General features: G+C 36.0%; 3 protein-coding genes across 3 annotated transcripts; all 3 read right to left on the bottom strand.

Annotated features, from left to right (window-relative positions):
• Positions 1 to 1,018: 1,018 nt before the first annotated feature.
• Positions 1,019 to 2,686, bottom strand: LOC126708266 (olee1-like protein). Its single transcript, XM_050408067.1, has 2 exons — positions 2,521 to 2,686; positions 1,019 to 1,350 (listed from the first exon to the last, which is right to left on the bottom strand). The coding sequence occupies exons 1-2, from the start codon at positions 2,684 to 2,686 to the stop codon at positions 1,019 to 1,021; spliced, it is 498 nt and encodes a 165-aa protein (XP_050264024.1).
• Positions 2,687 to 4,471: 1,785 nt separating this feature from the next.
• On the bottom strand, positions 4,472 to 9,206 carry LOC126709245 (small nuclear ribonucleoprotein SmD1b). Its single transcript, XM_050409390.1, has 4 exons — positions 9,040 to 9,206; positions 8,817 to 8,893; positions 4,868 to 5,059; positions 4,472 to 4,755 (listed from the first exon to the last, which is right to left on the bottom strand). Exons 1-4 carry the CDS (start codon positions 9,051 to 9,053, stop codon positions 4,691 to 4,693), a joined length of 348 nt encoding a protein of 115 aa, XP_050265347.1. The 5' UTR covers positions 9,054 to 9,206; the 3' UTR covers positions 4,472 to 4,690.
• Positions 9,207 to 16,623: 7,417 nt separating this feature from the next.
• On the bottom strand, positions 16,624 to 18,123 carry LOC126708925 (probable aspartic proteinase GIP2). The gene has a single exon (XM_050408932.1). It carries the CDS (start codon positions 18,093 to 18,095, stop codon positions 16,776 to 16,778), a length of 1,320 nt encoding a protein of 439 aa, XP_050264889.1. The 5' UTR covers positions 18,096 to 18,123; the 3' UTR covers positions 16,624 to 16,775.
• Positions 18,124 to 25,758: the final 7,635 nt, after the last annotated feature.

Below are 25,758 nucleotides of genomic sequence, written 5' to 3'. Positions count from 1 at the left end.
AATTATACAAGTTACCCACACAAATGATTTCCCTTACTTGTGTTGACTGTTATCTGCGCATTAATTTTATCATTCCAGATTATGTATGGCTAATAACTGAATTCTATAAATTTATAATGACACATCATTGAGCACTTTTCTATTGTTCTCATCAGTTAGAAAATCTATAGTGTTTATGTTGGCAGGATTATTTTTAATGAACTTTCGAAGCTCACGTCAAAGCTAGACTTAGTGGTGAGAATTCATTTCTTTTTTTCAATTGTTTTTGATTTCCATTGTTTAAAATGGACTGCTTGTTTTGAATAAAGTACTCATTCTTTAAAATAAAATAAAAAATAGAAACTTAAAATGAAGAATTCCCTACAAGTTTGAGGGATTTTTTTTTTTTTTTTTTTTTTACCACAAAGAACAGGCAGAGAAAGGATATGCTGACTTCAAATTGGAAAAGCATGGTCTGAACATGCTTATTGCTGGCCCTATATTTGTGCATGGATTGACATACACAACTCATGTCTTAGTAGCTTGTGGGCATCTCCAAATCACATTTTTAATTTGAAGTTTGTTGTTCATAGCCTGTGTAATTTGCAATAGCTGCGAGCAAGCTGAATCGATCATTTTTGAGTTAGGAATATATCCTCTTACACTCGTTAACATAAATTATTTTACATCAATATCTACAATTAATACGAAAATGTCTACATTTATAAAATATCTATATTTTAACACAAGAAAAAGTAGATGTAAAAGTAAAACAAAGGAACATAAATAAAACCCCCTATCTGTATAGTTCTTATGGTCAACAAAATACAATACATTCAGTTCACTTAACACCATTTTAGAATGGTATTGGTTACATTCAGAAAAGATGATAAACTAGAGAAACGTATTTTTGAGTAGTATATGTCAAAACTTAGTCCATATCAATATCAAAAGTTTCTTTTAAAATGAAGTGCAACGGTTGCCAATATAATAATACATGTCATAGTAAATTTACGTAGGCAAAGGTGCTAATGATTTTTCACAGATCAAGTGGGATGAGACCCATTTCAGCAATAATTTCAAGGCAATTGGGGAGAGCTTCCTTAATCATGAACCCAAGGGGGTTGGGATAGCGAGCAATGGAGGCGATACCATTTTTCTTGGTAAGTGTGATTCTTGCTCTTTCATAACCAGCCATGAGGTCAGAGCAATCAGCCCTGGAGCTCTTGAGGGCCACAACCTCACATATCTCTTCTTCATGATCACCATCCACAGGAAGACGATAAGTTCCTGTCGAATTAGTGGTACCGTCGAATGAGTATGTCAACTCACCACCCTCACGTTTTCTACATTCCAAGCGTACCTTAGAATCTGCAAAGGATTATACCATGTAAGGGTTGATTTCATACTTGAGATTTTATATCTTTCATTTAATAATCTACATGTTACATAGTGTTATGTTATTTAAAATTGTAAATAGAATGACACTAAATTTAAATTTATAATATTTTATTTGAACTATTAAGTGCATCCATTTGAAATTAATGAAGAGGATTTGAAGAGCAATGAAAATCTACACTACTAGACCCCAAAAAAAAAAGATTAAGCTTTGGCCGCATATTTACATTATAATTATTAAAAGCCATCTAGTTTATGGAAAAATTATATGACATACACCATTTTGGTGATAGTCATTTTTTTTTATTCGATATGCTAAGGTGTAATTTTTTTTTTTGAATTCTAAAAGTTTTTGTTGAAAACTCTAAAAAGTATCTTACACTCGGTTTGTTTAGGTGAAAATGTTTTTTAGAAAATGAGTCATTTTTTAAAAAGTATTTTCCATAAAACTATCTCACTTTCCTATGTTTGGTAATAACCTTAAATAAGTTGAAAATCAATCTTCTAACTTCCCTTATTTACTACCGCACACCCTTAGTGCAGTGGTCACTCCACAAGTATAAATGCTTGTGGGGTGTGGGGGGCAAGGGTCGGGGTTCAAGTTTTTAGGAGGGAATTTCACACACATATACACTTAGATTAGGTTAGAGTAGAAATTCTATCTTATAAAAAAAACTTCCCTTATTTAGCTTGATATAAGATAGAGTTGTTTTCCAAAAAAATTTAATGAAAAACAATATCTCAAAATAAGCTATACTTTTTTATGTTGACCAAAGATAGTTTTCCTTTGACTTATTTTTTCTGATATTACCAAATACTAAAAAACACGAAAAACTATCTTTACACAAGGTTTTTCATTGAAACAAATAGAGCGTTACATTTAATAATTTAGAAACTAATTTAGAGAGAATTTCTCACTTGTACTTTAAGCCATAAAACATTTAATATACTTAAAGGGAAACAATAACACATTGCTGACTAAGTTCTCTGACAAAGTTGTGCCACTAAAATTCATAGTTGTGTATACATGTAGTACTATTTCTACAATTTGATAATGTTACAAAATCATGGTTTACGAAGTAATATCCTAATAATTTTAGTAAAATTAATCAAAAAAAAAAACATTTTGTTGTGACAAATTACCTGCTAGGGGTTGGCTGATTTTGGTCTCAAATTGGACACGGCATGTGTCACAGTACACCTTGCCTTCAACAAAGAAGGTTTCACTAGTGGCTTGGGCAAGGTTGAGGAGGGAAGAGAAGCAAAAAATGGTGGCAATGAGGGCAGCTACTGCACAAGTCTTTGCCATTTTTGTCTCCCTTTGATATCACTCTGTTTTGGAGGCAATTAAAGTCCTTTATAAGAGAATAGAAAAATAGAGGGGGAGGAGTGGTTAATTTTGTGTGATTCTTAGTGAACTTTTCTATTTAAGGCATGAAGAGAGAGAGAGAGAGAGAGAGACTCGGTCCTTATTTTTGCATAAACACCAATACATGGATCCTGGTACCTACTAAACCAACATGATGCTCAACAAGACAACAACAATTGTGATTCGAATCGTTTTTCCTTTTTTTTTTTCAACCAATAATGTGAAAATCAAAATCAGATTGAAGCCCCAAATTTGAAAAAGATTTAACAGAAGTTCTAAACAGCCATCCATTCCACCCTAGTTTGTTTGTTTACAAAAAAAATCATCTGTATTTATTAGGTAAATTCATCTGTTGTTGAAGTTAGTTCAAAGTTCTAACAAAATGTGTATCATATGTACCAAACTAGGATTGAGAATCTAAGTGGACAAACTAGCGGCTTGTTTTTTTATTAGTGATTGTAATTCTACGAAAAACATGCCAAAACCATTGTAAATTAACTAGGAAGCGAATGTACTTCACAAATATTATCAATATCAAACAAATTAACGATAATCTCTCTCTCTCTCTCTCATGAAAAGAAAATAATATTATTTAGTCTGAAGTGCCTCAAGTCTCGTTGTATCATAGCATCTTAATAAGTAAAGAGTCTAGAGACAATAGTAAAAAACATGCAAAAAGAATTATAAGTATTAAAAAGGATTTTTAAAAAGAAATGTATAGTTAATAAAAACATTGTTAAGTATGCGAATGTCTTTGTTGATACTTGCATACATAGGATCTTTCAATTGATCGTTATTAATTATTGCACAATCCCAAGATCTAATATATTTTCTTTTCATATTTCAAGTCCTTTTTGTATAAATGTTTGAGGGTTAATACTTTAAGTGAGGATTTGTGAACTTAAATATTTTTTCTTTCTTCTAATAAAATTAAAATAATTGTTGATATTTATTGTTTATTGAAATAAATGCAATAGAATTCTATTTGCATGACAATAAGAAAACAAAAATCTAGGGACAACCTTTGGCACACATTGTTCAGTAGGCAATAAAGCTTTAGTCAGTACTTGCATAACTCACCTACTTTCTAGCGGGGTCTTTTCTTTTTCTTTCTTTCTTCTGTTGTTACATTTACACAAAATCATGATCTGCTATAGCCTATAGTTCTCTTTTTGTTGATACTACAAAACCCAACGATTCAATTCCTTTCCAACCAACATAGGAAAGAATTAAATTCAGATTGAAGCCCAAAATTTGACACACATGTCACAGAAGCTTTAAACAGTCATCCATTCTATCGCTTTAAACAGCCCACACTATTATGGTTTATAACCAAGGCCATCATGCTACCACTTTTGTTGCCACCAGGTCTACCCTAACAAGGGTTGAAGATGACGCCAGTAGCCTTGTAGCCAAGTAAATGTTTAAATAATAATAATAGCAAGCACTGCTGCTACCTCATGTATAACTTAATTGAAAATTGAGTTGAAAGTAAAATTAAAAGGCAAATACTCTGCAAATTATTAAAACAAGATTATAAACAACTGGGAAAAAGGATACATAAACATAATTGCCAAACAAGCAGGATCAATTTCAGGCAAAATGTACCAAGTTATGGGGACCCTGTGGTTTAAACGAAGCCAAGTACGAATGGTGAAAAAAATTTTGGGGATGGTAGGGGCACAAAAAGTCAAAGGCTTGAGTAATAACATACGCACCGTGAAATTCTACGATAATGGGGTCTATTTATAAAGTTTCATGAGGTTATCAACACCGACTTCTTTGATAGATATTTTAAGAAATTTCAAAGGATAGAACTCAGAATACAAGATGAAATAGCGAAAACACTCTTTTCATGTCCCTAAAAGCTCCAATAAATTCTCCCTACAACATTGGCGTTTACATAACCAAGTGCCACAAAAATTGAAACCAATGCAGCCTGGCTTAACGACCACCACGTCCACGCCCACGTCCACGTCCACGGCCACGTCCACGTCCCAAAGGCCTCCCTGAAATTTAGAATAGTATTAGAATGATTACTATAAAACCTCACCACGTAACAACTGTGTAAACAAAAGGCATCAATATGAATGGTATTTAAGTCAGATAGAGTCCCAATACCGGCAGTAGGCTTCTTGGGCTTAACCCTAGGCGTCTCTTCAACCAGTAAAGTCTCAAGATTCAAGCTGTCAGGAAGGATGTAATATCGAATATTGTTACCCCTCACACTGAGATGATCCAGCGTCACTGGATTTTTTCCCTTCAATGTAAGTTTCACCGTCTTCAAATGTGTATTCATACTGATATCAACACCTGCATCAAACAAGTCAATCCACTAGTCAAAACAGCTATATTTTCCATGTGTACATGTGTACTTTCTACTCAATAATCAATTGCTCCAGTTAGGAAAATGAAACACCATCCAACAAGTCCAACAGCTTATCTTTAACTTAAATGCATGTAATGAAATAATGGAATTCTGCCTAGTTTAAAAAATCACAGCTTAAAGAAAGTGGGATAATAGAAATGTGCAATAACAAAACAGCATAATCTTTTCAAAGATATTGTAGGTACTCATATATTTAAAGCAAATACAGATTGCAAAAATAGTACCTTACTGCTGCAAAATTCCTAATAGTTTACAATAACGTTCAATCAAATTAATTTTAACGCATTAAGAAGAGCAGAATAGTGTACATGTCCAAAGGTGAACAAAGCATGGAACAATGCTAGCTTCTAGAGTTCACTGCTTTTCCCAGACTGGAGAAGGGCTTATACTGCCAATTAAATTATAAGCCCCTATTAATCGCCACATACAATTCACTCACTCAGTAATGCTAAAAATTAGAAGTTCACCATGTAGACATCCTACAAGCTACAGACACAAGATTTGTGGAGTAGGACTTCTAAATAAAAATGGAACTCTAGTCTAAAAATTAATTGCCACATACAATTCACTCACTCAGTAATGCTAAAAATTAGAAGTTTACCATGTAGGAATCCTACAAGCTACAGACACAAGATTTGTAGAGTAGGACTTCTAAATAAAATGGAACTCTAGTCTAAAAATTGACATATTTACCAAATAAATATCAAATTAAATGCACTAGCTAGAGCAACATACAGGACAAACATATTTGGGGTGAAGAAAAAACGTCTTTATGGCTTTATTTAGTGGGGCTTTCCCCTGTAGGCATGTTAACTTGTAAAAAATGGAAGCTACCTCCATCTCATTCAGCAAACCAAGGTACTTCATGTTTTTGTCAATTGTGAAACAGCTCATGCTTTTTAAGCAGCTTTGAAGAAGCAAGCAGCTGAGCTTCTCATGTTTTTGAAAAGCTGCAGCACTCCTAAACTAGCCCTAAAATGTCTGTCCCTCATCACATGCCATTTCAAGGAAAAAAAACCTTCCCTACATTACCTTCAAATGAAAATTTTCCAAACATTACTTTTGTTCTCAATCTTCTTTTTTATTGGGAAAAAAAAAAAAAAAATATATATATATATATATATATAGAGGGGTTACTCCCGACAAAAATTTCCTGATAATGAAAAAGCAGTAATTTATTCATCCGCTTTATCATTTTCCTTGGGCACATGCCAAACAGGCTGATCTCTTCTATACATAACAACCATACCAACAGGGAAGCACATTATTTCCTAGTCATAAAACTTTATCTACCTTTTTTTTCCCAATCTTGCAGCATAATCAATCATGAGTTAACAACAGGCATCTTCTTACTAATCAACAAAGAGAGAGAGAGAGAGAGAGAGAGAGAGAGAGAGAGAGAGAGAGAATTTAAGATATTAACACAGTTCCTTTAACTATGGACTTTGTAATTAAAAACATGAGGAATTTGATTTACTAAAATGGCATTAGTGACTAAAAGATAATGAGGAATTTAACATTCTAACTCTTGGGAATAAAACATCTCTCAAAAATATGACTCAACAAAATTAGGAAACAAGAAATAAACAAACTATCCTACCGTCTTCTAGTCTAATCATGCAAGGATTAAAGTTTATTTCAAAATTCTCACAGTGAAAATGGCAATACAAAGATGTTATATCCATCAATCCAACATGAAAAAATACCAGAGTAAAAAAATTAAGTAACACTTACACTGTGGATAAATTTAAGTATTCACAATAAGATAGGTATCATATCAAACACACATGACTCTACCTAACAAGGCAACACTTGAAGATGGTGAGAGTACTAGTAAATGACAAGTACTCAGACAGATCCTGGTGAAGGTAAAGCCAAACCCGTAGACAAAAGTCAATAAATGGTATGAGGAAAGTATGATGACACAATGTTAAGAGTCGAAAAAAGCCTTAAAGATAATTTTTCTTTTTTATAATCTGAGTAAAACTGTACCCTTAGCACTTTGCCCCGCACACTTTTATGTGCCACTCAAAGACGACACCACATGCAAGCCTACCAAGTCTGGCTCTAGTCCAGGGATGAAATTTTCCTCTAACAGGCACTCCACATATAATTACAGTTTTATACTATCAAGAAAAAAATATATATACATTTTTCGTCCACCCATCTTACCTCACCTACCCTCAAAACATTTTTTTTTTATCAGTAAATAAGTATTTCATTAACCCCTCATAAACTTCTTTTTTTCAATTCAAGATTTTATGAGTTGGTATATAAGCTTTTATAACTCCTCATCAATCTTTTTAGATAAATCCCACTTCCCATCATATTCTAAATACTAAATAGTAACTTTCTTTCCATTAGGAAGGAAATGAGTGAATAGTGGAAAGGTAATTGTGTTAAGGATCATTATATAGTCAAGTGCAAAAACAAACTCTTCAGGGAGCACAGTGGGAAACTCAAATGTTCAATGTTTTTGAACTCAAGTGTGTCGTGCACTAACATAAAATTGGTTCATATTGATGTCGTTGATGCTTCTGAGTGGAAAAAAACTATTCAAACAGGGAGAAACGGAACAATTACTGATATACATACTTCAATAGAGAATAAGCAAGGCAAACATTGTCACTCAAATAGTTAATCCAACCACCAAAATGGAACCAAACAGGGGCTTTCCACCTCCTAGGCAGACCATCCTTTTCTCCCAATTTCCCCCCCCCAAAAATACTTTGAATTTTGGCTATTTATTGCTCACAAAGTTAAAAAATTCTACCTCGTTTTCTGCCACAATTTCAAACATTATGTAAGCAAAACTATCAGGACAACCCCATTAACATTTTAACAGCCCTTTTCTTGAATCCACAGAGATAACATAAATTTAGACAATTCTTTTTTGAAAAATAATTTTTAAAAAGAAACCAGCAAATTAAAACTAGCACCTTCTTCATTCCATGTCATAAGATTCAACCAAAAAATCCCCAGTTATATTGCACAACATTCTCAAGTAATATTCAAAAAAACTAAGAAAAAAAATCAACAAACTTTAAAATAGATAAATAAATAACATAGGGAACTTTTGTAAAGAAGAGCCTTTTGGACTAGCCTCTAGCCAGTAAAACCTATGGGCAACCGACCTTACCCACCAAAAACAGTTGCCAGGTTCACCCTTGACGGGCCAAGCAGTTTATGCTCATACCCAGGAGCAACGAAAACTCCACCACCTTAATCTCAAATTTTGGAGTTGGCTATGGATCCTTGATAGACTAATCAGGAGCAGCCCAAAAATCAGGCTCCCTGTCAACTCCTTAATTCACATGCCCTTTTTTGTTTATTGCTATTTCAGCTTCAAACCCACTTAAAAAAGGACCTCTTCATCAATCATTTTTTCCCAATTGCTGTTCAGTTTCCACATTCCCAGAGACCCCACAAAAGCTTTTCAAACATAAAACCACACCACAGAAACCCCAATTAGGCTCCATTCATCAAAACCTCTATATTTGGCTCAAGTACTAACAATCTAACCTCCCTATAAGCACAAATCAAACACCAAAATTTGCTAGGGTTTCTAGCCAATAATTCCACTCACTAAACTACCACAAAAAATCAAAAAGAAAATGCATATTAAAAAACCTAGGGTTTAACAAAAACCCTAATTATAAAAAAACAAAACCAGAGAGAGACCTGTGATGGTGCCGTGAACGACAGTGCCGTTCTTGAGCTCGATCGAGACGGTCTCGTTGTTCAGCTTCATCAAAAACCTGTACATTGTTTTTTCACAAATTAATTAATTTATAAAAAATTTTAAAAAAAATTGTCGAAAATTAATTAAACGCTGAAATCACATTGTTTTCAAAAACAGAGAAAAACCAAAAAGAAAAGAAGGAGAAGGGTGAGAGTGAGAGACCTAACGAGCTTCATTGTGGACGAAGAAATAGGGCTCTGTATGGGTGTTCGTGTGTGCTGCAATGGACACACAGACAGGGAGAGCGATTTTTGAGTTTTAGGGCTCGCGCTGCTACTAGTACTTGTGCTACCTTGGTATCGAGCAAGGCCTTTTTGTGAGCGAGACTTCTTTAAACGACGCCGTCCCGGGACCTTTTTGTTTGTGGTATTTACTTCTATACCCCTGTATTTATTTATTTTATTTTCCATTCTTTTTATATATATATAATTATATAAAGACCTTTTTTTTTTTTTGTTGAGAAAAGTGTAAGTAAAAGGGTATTTATTTATTTGCTATTTATTTTTGGTGAATTAAATAAACTCCAAATTCAATTGAGGAGTTTTGGAAACTTCATTGAGGTAATTTTTGGTGTATTTTGTAGAGTTTTAAATTATATTTAAAAAAAAAAAAAAAAAAAAAAAAAAAAAAAAAAAACTCAAAGTTTAATTGAGAAGTTAGAGACTTCATTGAGACATATTTATTGGAAAATTTTTATATAGAATCCATCTTTAATTGGAAATATATTATGTAATGTAAAGAGGGAGCGAAGAGAATTTTGATTTTATTATGAAAATGAACTTACACTTCCATTAATCATAATGTGATATTCATGATCAACCTTTATATCTAGGCTTTGCCCCCTAGGAGATGAACTTACTATAAAGACTCTTTAGAAATTACAACATTTCTAAAATATTTTATATATTATATGAATGCTTTAACAACTAACGCATATCTATATTCACAATCAGGATCTCTAACTGACTCCAAGAACCTCTTGAAGATTTGCTCTACCTCAGTGATGCATTGAGTTTGTGGCTTCAACTTCTTGATCATCAACTAATACAAACCTAAATAAAAATGATTTGTTGTTCTCACAAGTTCACTAAGAGGGAGACTATATTTTTCTCTGTTTGCTTTGAGTGTCTATTTCTCTCAGCCACAAAAAAAGTCATGCAACATAAGAGTCTTTATATTGTAGACTTGGTAGGGTTTAAAGAGAATGACACTGACTTCAATTAAAACATGTTAAATTCTAAATACATGATATTTGATCAATCAAGTCATTTTCAAGCGTAAAATATGAACTCACATTAACTTTCTCTACCACGCTGCTCTCTTTGGAGATCGTGGTACGTAGAACTTGGTTATCTTCCTCGGAGTGATATTCTCTTCCCTCTATTAACACTATTAGCAGTAAGGCTTTGTTGGTTTTTTTCTTTTATGGGATCTAGGAAACACTTTTCTTCTCTCGCTTTTCTTTTCTGAACCCTAAAAATTGCATCCGACATGGAAGATATCCTTAGTGAATGGAAAAAACTGTCCCTGACTACTAAAGAAGGGACCAAACTCAGCTTGACAAAATCAAAAAATCTGAAAAGGAAGGAGTATGTATTAGCAGCAAAGTTCCTAACAAAACGTGCCATTAACGTGGAAGTTATTGGACAAACCTTTAAACCCTTGTGGAGAGCCCGAAATGAGTTCAAGATTAGGGAAGTAGGTGACCATGTACTGCTCTTCATATTTGAATTAGAATCTGATGTTGAAAGAGTTTTAGCGCAACAGCAATGGTCCTTTGATAAACATCTAGTTCTATTCTAGCGCTACGATTATAAGACCCCGGCCAGAAATTTGCGCTTTACAAAGGTCAAATTTTGGGTGCAAATACATGGTTTATCAATGAGATTACTGGACCTCGAGACAGCAATAGAACTAGGTGAATCAATTGGAGAAGTATCAGAGACGAAGAATCCAAAAGAGTTAGTGGGGAATGACTTTGTCCGTGTGAAGGTGGAAGTAGATATCTCAAAGCCCCTATGTCGAGGTCATAAAATTGATATAGGAGAAGATAACGAATGAAGGGTGTCTTTCAAATACGAAAAACTACCCAACTTTTGTTATTGGTACAGCTTGGTGTCCCATGATGAGAAAGAATGCAAAAAATGGCTCACAAGTAGAGGTTCTGGCTCTGAGGAAATTCAGGGGTATGGTGCATGGCTTAGGGCGACACCGTACAATCCAGGAAAATCATCCTTTACCACTGTCCCAGGAATGGGTGATGGCCTTGGAGGCTCGAGTGCCAAAAACACGATGGCTCAACCAACCAAATCGGGAAAGAAGCCGTCGGTGGACACATAAAGTGACGGTCAGACCCAGCCCATCAATGAGTCACCGCCGAGCGTTGACCAACAAAACATTTCGAATATGGATATCGCAGAAAATATGGATGATCTTGAGCAGATTCCACGCGAGAATTTACTCCAAAATCCTCAGGTAATAAATCACATTCCTATTATATCTCTATCACCCCATCCAAAATATTTTGAATCCCAAATTGAAGAGGTTGATATGGCTCATAAAATTTTTGAATCCCATGATTATAGCTCACCAAATATGACAGCTGGATCCTCAACATATGTGGCCACTAGTGGAGACAATTTAGAGAATACTATGGATAGGTTGGATAGTGGTGGAAATCAGAATTTGGCACACGTGGCTGGTCAAACTTTAACTAATATACCCAATACTATTAAACTTAGGAAGTGGAAGAAATTGATACGTAATATCCCTAAGACAGACGCAGATATTCAAACCTCAATAGCAGCAAAACGGGGAAAGGAGGAAGATGATGAAATCCAACTCGAGTTACCTTGTAAAAAATATTAGGTTTCAAGAGTGGATGGGCATGACAATTCAATGGTGGAGGCTGTTCAACAGCCCCGCCAATCACCATGAATATCATTGTATGAAACTATCATGGGCTTGGGAACCTGCGGACAGGGAAGAAGCCTGAAGTGATGATTCGAGCTAAAGATTCCTCTGTCGTGTTTTTAGCCGAAACATGGGCGGATGAAGCCAAGCTACAAGAGATCAAACGCAAGATAGAATTTGACAACTTATTCTTTGTGGAAAGAAATAATAGAGGGGGCGGTCTAGCTCTATATTAGAGGAATTCTATTGATGTACATGTTGATACTTTTTCCAAGAACCATATTGATTCCATTATTAATAAGGGAAGGGATGATGAATGGCGTTTCACAGGCTTCTATGGAGAACCAGTTACCCACAAGCGATATGAATCATGGAATAAGCTCCAATAGCTCCAGAAAAAATTTAATCTCTTTTAGTTGTGTGTCGGGGACTTTAATGAAATTATTAGGAGCTCTGAAAAACTTGGAGGAAGTAATAGAAGCCAAGCACAAATGTAGCTATTCTGGGATATGGTGGATGAATGTAGTTTTATTGATCTTGGATTTTTCGGCCATCGATTTACATGGTAGAAGCACTTCTCTACAGGTCATTCTATATGGGAACGGCTTGATCGGGCTTTTGCAACTAACGATTGGCTTTTGAGATTTGCATGTACAAAAGTCCATCACCTAATCGTAGACTCATCAAATCACTGCCCATTACTGATCAACACTATGGGACTTGATTTCCACAAAGCATGGAAACTCTTTAGATTCGAAGCGATGTGGCTATCTGATCGAGGATGTTCTGAAATAGTTAAAGCGGTCTAGGATGCTAGAGGCATAGATGATCCAACCTTTAGAACGGTGTAAAAGATAAAAAAAAAAAAAAAAGAATGTGGAAAGAAGCTACTGAAATGGAACAGGGACCACTTCAGTAGCGTCCAAACATTGCTGAAATAGAGAAGAAAAGACTTAGCTCATGCAGAAAATGAAGCCATGCAAATTGGTCAAAATTTTTGGTTGTAGAATTAAAAAAAAAAAAAAAAAGATTGCAAGTCTGGTGGACAAAGACCAACGAATGTGGTTCCAAAGGTCCAAAGTGTTATGGGCTTCACAGGGAGACCAGAACTCTAAATTCTTCCACAGTAGGGCCACTTAACGAAAAAGGAAAAACACAATTCAAAGGCTACGAGATTCAACAGGACAATGGAGCACATGCAATGAGGAAGTGGCTGACATACTAGTGTCCTATTTTCATGGGCTTTTCACTTCGGCAGTAGGCACACAATGTGAGGAAGCCACCAATTCAATCCAAAAAGTGATTAGTGTTGACATGAACCATCAACTATCAGTAGACTTCACAGCTTGGGAGGTGCCAAAGGCTATCAATGAAATGGCCCCACTAAAAGCCCCTGGACCAAATGGCATGCCACCATTGTTCTACCAACATTTTTGGAGTACCCTTGGTAATGATGTCTCATAATCTGTTTTGCACTTTCTTAATTCTGCAACTCTCCCTGAACATCTTAATCATACTTTTATCTTCCTCATCCCAAAAAATAAATCCCCTGAGCATGCTTCAGATTTTAGACCCATAAGTCTTTGCAATGTGCTTTATAAGATTTTCTCTAAAGTCCTGGCTAATAGACTCAAAAAAAATTTACCAAATATTATTACTGAGAATCAGAGTGCTTTTACTAAAAGTAGGCTTATTTCTGATAATATTTTGGTTGCTTTTGAGTCTCTCCATAGTATGCAAAAACATAGTGGAAAGGAGAATTACATGACAATTAACTTAGACATGAGCAAAACCTATGATAGGGTGGAGTGGCCCTACCTTGAATCTGTTATGAGACGGTTGGGTTTCACTGAAAAATGAATTAATCTGTTGATGTTGTGTGTCAGAATAGTTTCCTATTCTATACTTGTGAATGGAGAACTTAAAGGAATGATCAAACCTTCTAAAGGTATTCACTAAGGGGATCCACTTTCACCATTCCTATTTTTGTTATGCATTGAGGGCTTACATGGCCTCATTAATAAGGCGGCAGTACAGGGTGATATCAAGGGTTATTCTCTTTGTAGAAATAGCCACAGACTAACCCATCTCCTTTTTGCAAATGATAGCCTACTGTTTTGCAGGGCCACAATTTAGGAATGCCAACAGATTATGAACATCCTTGAAATATATGGCAAATGCTCGGGTCAACAAATCAACAAAAACAAAACCACCATCTTCTTTAGTAAATCCACTTTTGAGGAAATCAAGAATCACATCAAAATTGCATTGGATGTACCTAAGATCATGCAATATGAGAAGTATTTGGGACTACCATTGTTAATAAGGAGACATAAGAAAACCAACTTTAACTTCATAAAGGAGAGGGTGTGGAAAAAACTTCAAGGGTGGAAGGAGAAACTTTTGTCTCAGGCAGGAAGGGAAATCCTTATCAAGGCAGTGGTTCAGGCAATACCAACTTACACAATGAGTTGCTTCAAACTTCTTTTGAAACTTCGTGCAGACATTAAAAGTCTCACTAGGAAATTTTGGTGGGGGTAGAAAAGAGATAGAAGAAAAGTACATTGGGTGAAGTGAGACACTCTTTGTAAACCCAAATCTGAAGGGAGTATGGGTTTCAAGGGCCTAGCTAATTTTAACGATGCACTTTTGGCAAAACAGGCATGGAGATTACTCCACCATAAAAACTCCTTATTCTATAGAGATTTCAATGTGAGGTTCTTTCCCCATTGTTCCATCTTGGAAGCCCCAAATTCAAACACCGAATCCTATGCATGGAAGAGTATCCTAAAAGGACAGGATTTATTGTTGAAGGGGTTCGGTAGAGAGTTGGTTGTGGAGAGGATATAAGTGTGTGGAATGATGCATGGCTACCTTCCCCAACACAGCCACGAGTCAGCTCACAAGTTATGCAAGGTTTTGAAGATTATCGATCCAGCCACACATAAGTGGGATAAAAACCTACTGCATGGACTATTTATACCCCAAGAGGCAGAGCTAATTGCAAGTATTCCTCTTTGTTTGAACAAGCTGAAGGACGTAGTGGTTTGACCTTTTACTCCTTCAGGTTGTTACACAGTGAAATCAGGATCAAAGTTCCTAGCCACGGAGCATTTTAGAAGCCAACAAACAAGCCCTACTCCTAATGATAATGGAGTGTGGAAGATGATATGGGGTCTCTCTGTCCCAAACAAGGTCCGCAACTTCTTGTGGAAGGCTTGCCGGAACGCCTTTCCTGTCAAATACAACCTACAACGGCGGAACATCTTAACTGAAGATACTTGTGAACTTTGTAAGGTGGAGGTGGAAGACATACACCATGCATTATAAGGATGTAATCAGCTCTCACAAATATGAGATTCCATTCCTTCGTTCTCCTTCAGATAAAAACTTTCTCATCAATTCGAGAAGTGCTTGTCTTCACACATGAGGAACAGAAGAAAGTGGAGTCAATGGCATCAGTTATATGGACCATTTGGCATCTTCGAAACCAGGTACAAATCTCATCCATAGATTACCCGTTGTTGCAAGTAATTCATGTAGCTTCACAGGCACTTGCCACATTCCACCAAGCTGTTTCTGACGCCCCAAAGTGGATCCATCACAGCCTCCCAGCTCCGATCAGGTGGTCTCCTCTTCTGGTAGGAAGGGTCAAGGTAGACTTTGACGAAGCTTTATTCAAAGATATAGGAAAAGCCGGCATAGGAGTGATTATTCGAGATAGTGACAGGCAAGCAATCGCCTCTCTATCCAAACAAGCTAGTCTCCCTTTTTCCCCAGAAATAGCTGAAGCAATGGCTGTAGCCAGAGCATTATCCTTTGCACAAGACCTTGGATTCACTTCATTCATCTCGGAAGGAGACTCGGCCAACGTAATAACCACCCTGATCTCAGATGAGAAGTCCCTCTCTACCTATGGTCACATACTCAGCTCAGCAAAGTCCACGTTAGTGGCAGACAGTTGTGTTTCATTTTACCATGTTCACCATTCGAGCAATAGTGTAGTGCATAACCTAGCTAAACATGTTAGACATGTTAGAAGTTTCTCGGTGTGGACAGAGGATGTTTCTCCACACTTAAATTTTGTATTTCTTGCCGACCATGGCTAATTTTCTTAATAAAGTTTGATGTCTTCTTTCTCCCAAAAAAAAAAAAGAAAGTCATTTTCAAACATCATTCGAACAATATTTTTTAAATTGATCAACCGCAATCAAAAGGCTATCAAAACTTGAATTTTGATCGATGAAGTGGAGATTGAATGTCAGTCGAAATCCTGACATAATTCTTCTTTAAGCTGCATCTTCATACTTTAATCTTGAATATTGAATAACTCATAGAAATTTTGGATTATTTTTCCGGTACAATATTGATTTCCTTGCATCTAAGACAGTGGTAGGGGTCAACAGTGCCTAATCTTAGTCCAAACAAAACCTTCACTTTCAATTAAAAGCGATGTTGTGTCTATGGGTACAATTTTGTCATTCAGATTGATAGACTTCACACCAATACTCAGGCTCAGCTGAGGGCTCTCCTTGATAAAAAAGCGGGGTGTAAGTGAGGGATTGAGACTCATCAATGTTAGGAAGTAGCACAGAAGGCCCATCGAGAGTCATCAATGTTAGGAAGTAGCACATAAGGCCCATCTCCATAGAATATAACTCCTTGTCTTTTTCTGATGGCCCACAATCATATGATATCATCATAATTTGGTTTTTTATTCTTAAAGAAAGAGTCAAGCAACCATATCCAATGCAATCATGTTTGGTCAGCGAAATTTGACTTGCTTGCTTGATAACAATTTGATTGGTACTCAAATAATCAGATCTTATCGAGTTATACAAACATCAAACTCTTTATTATTATTCAAAAATCATATCAAACAAAGATTTTTGGGCTATATACCCAATTAATTATTCAGACTGTAACACATACAAATATATCATAGAATTACAGAAAATAATTCTCTGTCGATTCATAAGCACCCTCTAGGCGTTGGAGGTGAAGTTGAAGTTTGAGCATGTAGTTCGTCTACCAAAGAGAAGAGAGCTAAAGCCTAGCCTTGATTTTGCCAAGTCAAACTGCAAGAGATTGTCCTCCAACTGGTGCCCTCCAATAACGATTGAAGTCCTGGGATTTTTGCCTCCATTTACAAATCCGAGGCACAGCACATTGTCACTAACCTGTACCATTGAGTTATCACCAAATATGCTCCAATACACATTCTTATTCTGCAAAACAAGATAGATTGTAGGCACAGAAGGCCCAAGAATTGTGCTAAACACGTTCTTTGAGCTGAAACACACGTCGAATGGTGCCACGGAAGCCACCCTAGTGATGTTCCTGGCAGCAGCGGCATTGATAAAAGCCTTTGTCAATGCATTGTAGATGGAAGTCTCTAAGACAGTGTAAGGGTTGACAGTGCTAATCTTAGTCCCACCAAAACCTTTACTATCAATTGAGAGCAATTTTGAGTTTATTGGGACAACTTTTTCACTTACGTTGATAGACTTCACACCAATAAAATACTCAGCTGAGGGCTCTCCTTGTGAATAGGCTGAGGCTGTGCTTACAGGGTTGATAAATAGTGGGGTGTATGTGAGGGATTGAGAGGCATCAATGTTAGGAAGTAGTACATAAGGCCCATCTCCATAGAACATAACTCCTGGTGATGCGGTTGAAGTTGTGGATGATAAGCAAATTGCAAATTTCCTATGGAAGCTAAAGGCAGAAGCAAATTGTGAAGGGAATGCAATTCTAGTCCTGCCTAGTCCAGCCATGCCTGAAACCCCACTAGCAAGACCTTTCAATAGGAAAGTAGGTGCACATGAGAAAAGGAAACGTGGCACGGTCACAACCCGGCCTGGGTTTGACCCGTTGGTTGATTGGACCGACACAACATCCGTGGCAAGTTCACCGCTCGTGGCGGTGTGCGTCACGGTGTTGCCAGGTGTGACACCACATGTATTGTTGTTGCAGCCTGGCTTAGGGGCTGAGAAGCAATCCCCACAGCCACTAGCTCCAGCAAGTGAGCATTGGGCTGAGTGGCAACGGACCGGGTGGTATGTTGAGGACACATAATTTTGCTCACAATTAACCCACAAAAATTGGCCACCAAGATCAACCACTAGGCTTATTGGAACAAGTGGGGTTCTTTGGTTAATACGTGTAATGTATTGAAGAGTGGTGGCATCTTTGGAGACTGGAACAACTAGTGCTTTTGGCCTGAAAGATTGTTTAGCCAAAGAAGGAGCAATGAGGAATAATAAGAAGGTAGAGAAGAGGATATATTGAATAGAGCTAGCCATGTCTATAATTAATGCTAAGTTACAAGTTTGAAAGAGGTATATATAGGAAATGGGTGTGGAGGAATAATAGTGGTGGGCAACCATGCAAGCTCTATTTGATTTTGTCGTCATTATTATGCTTTGATGGGAGATGTGGCGCTTGGATAAGCTAGCCGACGCGCAAAGCTAGCGTCAAAAGAGGCTGCTTAGCCCACTGTAATCGACATTTCAGAAGGTGGCATTTCTAACATTGACTTTGAAAAATTAATGATATATATAGATATATATATATATATATAATTTTTGGAGCGTATTACTAGGTCACGTAACATTATTATAATATATTATGATGCATCTTTTCTAATTCCCTTAAAATATGTATGAACAGAAAGTCTACTTCACATTAATTGGAGTGGCAGATTGTTCAAACTAGTTTTTTTTTTTTGGGAGAAAACTTGTTCAAACGAGTTGAGTATTGGGAATGTAAGTAATTAATCAAATTAGAAGAACAAGATGAAAAGATATTAGTATTTCAATTATGCCTTAATCCCCAATCAAATTATGTGATCATGTCTATATTCGAATTAGACATGCAGAGTTAATGCCTATATTCGAATAAATTAATTAACTTATTTCGAGGATTTTTTTTTTTTGGAGAAAAATGGGGCTTTTAATCTGAAGCTACCAAAGAAAATAAAATAATTCTAAGGACCGATTATGCTTATTGCCTTATTTGGTCTTGGTTTGTTTGCCAAGTTAATAAAACTTGGTTTTCAGCCTTTCAGTGTCTTCTTTTAATTATTATTTTCTTTTACAGGGTCTTTAAAATAAAGAAAATGATATAGTTATTATAATTTTTTTTAGGAAGGTAATATAAATTTTATTATTATATATTTATAAACTCGTGTGAGAAGGAATATAATTAATAAATTTCAACAACTTTAATATATAAATATTTGATTTAAAAAAAAAATATTATGACACATCAATTTGTACATCAAAAAGATATACTTTTGGTCCTTACATTTTTGGGCCAATTTTTATTTTAGTTCTTAAATTAATTTTGTGTCTACCCCAGTTCCTAAAAATAGAAATCGTTTCATTTTGGTTTTTACAATCAACTCACTAATAGAAAAGCCCTACACGACAAACAAAGTGCATAAATAACATATTAGATTCTAACGTGATTAATAAAATAATATTAAATAACACTACGTAGTATTTTAAATATTACAGAGGTCACATCATATTTTTTTTCTTTTCTTTAATTATTTTAAAATAAAATAAAATATTCTTTTATTTTAAAATAATTGAAGAAAAGAAAAAATAGATACAAACACAAACCCACTGACCAAGAAGAAAAAGAAACACCACGAAAGAAAGTGAAATAGATACAAACAAAAACACACGGACCACGAGAGAGATAAATGAGATTATTAAAATGAAAAAGAAAAAAAAAATGAAAAGAAAATTTTATTTTAATTATTTAATTATTATTTAAATAATTAAATAATAACTAAAATTTTTTATTTTAAAATAAATAAAGAAAAGAAAAAATAATGATGTGGTTTTTCTAATATTTAAAATGTTGATATTGCATTATTTAATATTATTTTATTAGTCACGTCAGTATCTAACATGTTATCTATACATACTGTTTGCCATATAGAACTTTTTTGTTAGTTAGTTAATGACAGGAACCAAAACAGAGACGATTTTCTATTTTCAGAGATTAGAGTAAGCGCAAAATCATTTTGGAAACCAAAATGAGGGCCCAAAATATAAGGACAAAAATTGTATATTTACCTTATTTGATTACATTATATATGCTTAATTATGCAAGGGACTAGTCAAACACAATAATTTGAAAATGTCTTATTTCAAGAGTACTAGTGTGATGCTTTTGTATTACAGTCAAGAATGATTTGATTATGATAAAACTTTGACATCTTACGTTATGAATGGGATGGAAACAGATTTACAAAGCCTTTCCAAATCTTTCAGGAAAAAAAAAAAAAAAAAAAAAAAACCCCTCCAAATCTCAAATTCAGGTATGCTGGCCTTGCTGCTAAGATTATTTTATTAAAATTATTGTCCAATTCTCTATATTATCAGTCAAATTGACTAAGCATATATAATTGAATTCAAAGTTCTGTGATTCTGTGAGCTAATAACATATCATCGGATATGATTATTAAATATATATATATATATATATATATATCATCGGATAAGATGGAAGACTGGAGGAGTATTCATTGGCTGGCAAGCATCTTTAATTATTTAATAATGATAATAATTAATAAACACTTCTTTTTTAAAAAGAAATCAAGGAGATAAACAGTTGTGGTCATGTTATTAACTTTGTATCCTTGACTAATGAAATTTGAAATATTAAAAAAAAAAAAGTAATAAAGAACCTATCTCGGTCAAAGTCAAAAGCATGCAATCTTTTTGATGGGAAGTGAATTGGCATAAATAAAGCTAGCTCCGGTTGACTTTAGACTTTGGGTGTCCCAGAACCACATCTCCCAAAACTAGCACCTCCCTAATAAGATAATGTTTAGTTAAAATTAAAAAAAAAATTATTTGATAAAACCAAAAACTAGTTATACAGTGAGATTCATGAATAATTTAGAAAAGTGTAATAGAACTTATAAATAGTAAAAAAATTGGCTTTTTAAGTCAATGTCAAACACATACGCAATGTACAAAATATTCTTTTTTACATATTCCATGGCTACCTAATAGGTTATTATTGTTTTTTATATAAGCATAATTAACTTAATTTTATTATTTATAATTAACAAGTTGTCACATTAACGATTGTAATTTAAAAAAAAAAATTGATAGTGGCAGTATATTGATATATCTAAGTGAAGGATAGATCCTCAATGAGGATGGTTGAACTTGAAACTCATGGTCATGGGGGAGTTTTCTCCACCCAGAGTAATGCTTTTGTATCACACTCATCAAAAAGAAAAACATGTCAAACTCTTGAGATCAATTCTGTAAATATGCAATCAAATCCTACCAAACTCATCAGCCATCAATGTAGAGCGATTAATCACTACTATATTGCTAATGACCTTTAGGTTCAATGGTATTTTTTAGTGATTCCAAGTCCAACAAACATATTTAGGATTCAAATTCCCCACTTAAAATGTCTACTGTTAAGCCTGTTATTTTACTAAATGAGTATTCATCTTCAAATGTAGTTGTATGATACTATATGATTCTCAAGTTTTAAACCGGAATAAGGAGGGATGAAAAAGAAAAAGAAGAAAAAAAAAGTCTTAAACTGGAATTGTCCTTGAGCCCCCAATTTTGGGTTTCTAAGATTTAAATTAAAGGTAGGTGACCTTTTCCTTGGTACCGTTTTATTTTACTAAAAGGTAAGTGACCTTTTGAATAGATATTTTGTTATTTAAACACTGGTTCGACTATAGTTTGACAGTTTCCTTTTCCTATGGGTATTAAGAGGTTTATTGTCATTTTATTTGTTTTTTTAAAATGAAAATTGCACATATCATTGTATATAGTAGGGTCACAGTCACCTCATCTAGAATTAGATATGATAGGACAAAGCTTAAGCTGAAATTTTAAAATGAAACTCACTTCCCAAATTTTCAGAAGGTTTTTGTACTTGTGACAAAAAAAAAATATTTTATTGATTTATATGAGAATCAGTTTGGGCCTTATGCATTAAATCCATTGGAATGTTGACATGTGTCAAACTTTTGCCACACATCCCCATCTTAACAAATCTAATACACAGAAACAATGAACTCAATCCTTTCCCAATTTATGTATCATCAAGCAGTGTATACTTTGATACACATTCAATATTTTATTCCACAAGTGGATACATGTTAAATTTTAGGATTAACTAACAAATATTAAGGGAAAAGACATGAGCAAGGGAAAGGTAATATTTCTTTTTAACATAGAGCAATCAAATATATCTTTTCGAGAAATGCTATGTCCATATTATTTTTACAATATTTTCACAACAAATCTTAAATGGTAAGTTGTTACTAGTTGTTATTGTTGGGACAAAAAAGTAATCTCAGTGGTATATTCAAATTTGAACCAATAACAACTAATTACCTATGATTTGTTGTGAAAATGTTGTGAATGTAGAACTTCTCTCTATTTTTAGGGCAGTAAATGAGTTGAGCTAAGTTGAACTGAGAATTAAAAGTTTAAATTTGTTTATTTATTATTATTATTTTTTTTTTTTGAACACAAGTTGAGCTTAAGCTCATTACCAAATAAGATTTTATATTCAAACTTTGCTCATATTCTTGTCGAGCAAGCTCGAGTTTGTCTACAAACTACTTGATTAACTTATTATTTTCCTATATATTGAGAAACTATGACTAAAATGATTTATCTCTTCACAATTTTATAAATTTTTATTACAAAAAGATTTTTTTGTATCATTAATGTGGGGACTATGGCCCAAAGTAACGAGTTGGGCCTTGGGCCGTCTGAGGACGCCAGCCTGTCCGAGGAGGCAATGTGGCTTAGATGATCCATGTTAAGTCTTATCACGGGAAACAAAGAAAAAAGGTCCAAGGAGGAATTCCTCCTCGGACACTGAAAATCCGGAGCGGAGGTACGTCCAAGCCACTGAAGCACATCCCCTAAATACATGAAAAGGAAGGAAAAACAAAATATCTAAGCAAAAACTGCCATCACCACATTGAATGCACTACAGCTACTTTCCTAGCCGCATTAATGTGGAGAAGACCCCTAAACAGTGTTACCTTGGCTACCACAACTCACAAAGGACTGAAAGAGGTGTCTAATGGGATAGGTACTCAAGTGGAGGCTTGAATGATCAACAAGTGTAAAACCCAAATGATAAGAAATGGCCTATATAATGTATAGAAGCCCCCATAAGGAAAGCATGGAAAAAGGAAGGTAGAATACTGTAGCATGCAAAGGAACCCTAATGTACTGGTCTGTATACACAAATTAAGTTTTTAGTCTCCTCAGACCGTGAGATCTTTCAACGCAATGGCTTTTGTTTTTGTCCATGTGTTCCTTTATCCCATGCAAGCCTCTGTTTAACTTATCTAAACCTAGTTCTTTGACTTATACTCTACTAAATTCATTGTGTTGGGCTTTTTTGGATCAAGACTTCACAAGATAGTGGTTTGGGCTCCAAACTGTGTCCCCACAATTAAGAAACTACAAATAATAATTTAATATCATATGGATCTATAAAAAAACTTATAGAATCCAATTTCAAGTATATATTAATATATTTTTAGACAAGTATACATATATAATATAATATTATATATAGTTAAATCAAGCTCTCATGTTCATGAGCTTGTTCGCGAAAACATTACTATATTTGGGTTTGGCTCATTTAATAATCGAGTATAAACTTAAGACTTAAACTTGGCTTATTTTCTAAACAAACAAACATAAATAAGTTTTTTCCTAAATAGAGCTTGAGTTATTCACAAAGAACTTAATTCATTTATAACCCTATATATTTTAATCTTTAACATTAAAAAAAGAAAGGTGTGGGGCCCGGCCCAAAAATGATGGGCTATTCTAAGCTCAGGCCCGTCCGAGGAGCGTCCTGTCCAACGAAAAGCCTCATATGAAGTGCTATTCAACCCCAATAGCGTCAAGGAAACCTGTCCGAGGAGTAACTCCTCCTCGGACATCGCGAAGCCCAGACGAGAAACTTGCCCCAGCCATTTCAGCTCGTCTTCCCAACATATAAAACGAATTAAATTCAAAATATCTCACGGAAGGTTACCACCACATTAATTGCGCCCCAACCACCCTCTTGGCCGCATTAATGAGGAAAAGACTCCTGAACAGTACCGCCTTGGCCTCTGCAACTCACAAAGGGTCTGATGAGGGCGTCTGATGGGACAGGTGCTCGAGTGGATGCTTGGATGATTAACAGATGTAAGGCTGGGATGAAAAGAAGAAAAATATATAATGTAGTGGAGTCCCTCAAAGAAGGGGACGAGAGAACTGTATCAGAAACAAAAAAAGAAATAAAATCAGACTTGAGGAATCCTTCTTTACGTTCTTATTTCTTTCTGCAAACAATATACTACATGCATTAGACCTGCTAGTTTCACTGAGGCCAAGTTCTTTAACCCATTCTCTACAAGTATTTATTGTGGGTTGTGCTTTGGGCCAAGGCCTGATCAGCAGAAGTTGGGCCAGGAAAATCGTGCAACCACAATTGGCGCCGTCTGTGGGAAGAACTAGGGCATCAGCTAGTGCAACGGTCAAGCATGTCAGAACTAGACCCGCACCAGGAGGATCCTCACCAAGCTAACTCCCAACGGACACGACATGCCGAGTCCCAAAGGTAAAATAACCCAACTGGCCCAGGTGAAAGGGGGAATCGTGAAGGGAGTGTGCATACCACCCGGACGAGCCAGAGTCACACTCAGACAGGAAGTCACGTGTCTTAGAGGCGAAATAGTCACCAGGCCATGCAGCGAGAAATAGACGACTTAAAAAGGAAGTTACGACGTGCGCAGCGAAGACGATCTCCCTCTGACTCAGGCGAGTCTTCTAATCAGGAAGACGTGAGTTACAGACGAAGGTCAAGGACCCCCCCAAGCGAAACCTTTTCTTACGAAAAGGAACCACGCCTTGTACGAAAGTATGAGCGCCCGTCCAGCAAAGGTTCGGGGAGCGACGCCATGAAGAAGGCGTTGGATCAGGTTTCAAGATCACCCTTCACGAATAGAATCGAAGGGGCTAAGATGCCAAGACGCTTCAACCAACCGGCGTTCGCCATTTATCACGGCAAAGCAGACCCGGTGGAGCACGTGAGTCAGTTTAATCAAAAGATGGCGATTTACTCGCAAAACGAGGCCCTGATGTGCAAAATCTTCCCCTCTAGCTTGGGATCGATGGCAATGAGATGGTTCAACAGCCTGAAGCCAAACTCCGTAGGCTCCTACAAGCAGCTCACTCAAGTTTTTTGCTCCCGTTTCATTACAAACACCAGAGTCCCTCGACCTCTCAGTTCGCTGCTGTCCTTATCCATGCACGAAGGAGAAACCCTGAAAGCGTACTCGGATAGGTACTGGGAGGTGTATAACGATTTAGATGACAACCATGATAACGTTGCTATCAGCACGTTCACAAGCGGCCTCCCCACCGGGCATGGCTTAAGGAAATCCCTCACCGGGAAACCAGCTACTAACGTCCAACAGCTGATGGATAGGATCGACAAGTACAAAAGAGTGGAGGAGGATCAGCTGCAAGGGAAGGGCAAGGAGAAGGTCATCCCCTTTAAAGCAAATGATTTCAGAATGGAACGTTACAATCCTGGTCAGCCGAGGAGAGATTTTCCGCGACAGGCTGGGCAGAGCACCCCGCAAACAGTGAATGCCATATTCAGAGAGCCGGTACAACAAGTACTGGAGAAAGTAAGGGATGAACCCTATTTCAGATGGCCGGGAAAGATGGCTGGAAACCCTGCCAATCGTAATCATAACTTGTATTGCCAATATCATCAGGACCACGGGCATACTACTGAGGACTGCAGGAATTTGTGGAATCACCTGGATCAATTGGTCCGAGAAGGAAAGCTACGTCACCTGCTGCACCCATCGAGCGGCCATCCCGGCCAAGCGACACAAGAGCCTCGAAGGGACGTGTCTTTAAGACCCCCCACCGGGAC

This window comes from Quercus robur, chromosome 12 (genome assembly GCF_932294415.1).
Source record: "Quercus robur chromosome 12, dhQueRobu3.1, whole genome shotgun sequence".
Classification (NCBI taxonomy): domain Eukaryota; kingdom Viridiplantae; phylum Streptophyta; class Magnoliopsida; order Fagales; family Fagaceae; genus Quercus; species Quercus robur.
The sequence above is the reverse complement of the archived record's forward strand: the minus strand, read 5'-3'. Positions and strand labels throughout refer to the sequence as shown.

Excerpts from the sequence above, each read along its gene's own strand:
- LOC126708925 (XM_050408932.1), bottom strand. The coding sequence starts at position 18,095 with ATGGCTAGCTCTATTCAATATATCCTCTTCTCTACCTTCTTATTATTC.
- LOC126709245 (XM_050409390.1), bottom strand. Across the intron at positions 5,060-8,816 it reads CGTTCACGGCACCATCACAG|GTGTTGATATCAGTATGAAT; the intron begins GTCTCTCTCTGG and ends TGTTTGATGCAG. Across the intron at positions 4,756-4,867 it reads GCCCAAGAAGCCTACTGCCG|GGAGGCCTTTGGGACGTGGA; the intron begins GTATTGGGACTC and ends TCTAAATTTCAG.
- LOC126708266 (XM_050408067.1), bottom strand. The coding sequence starts at position 2,686 with ATGGCAAAGACTTGTGCAGTAGCTGCCCTCATTGCCACCATTTTTTGC. Across the intron at positions 1,351-2,520 it reads AATCAGCCAACCCCTAGCAG|ATTCTAAGGTACGCTTGGAA; the intron begins GTAATTTGTCAC and ends AATCCTTTGCAG.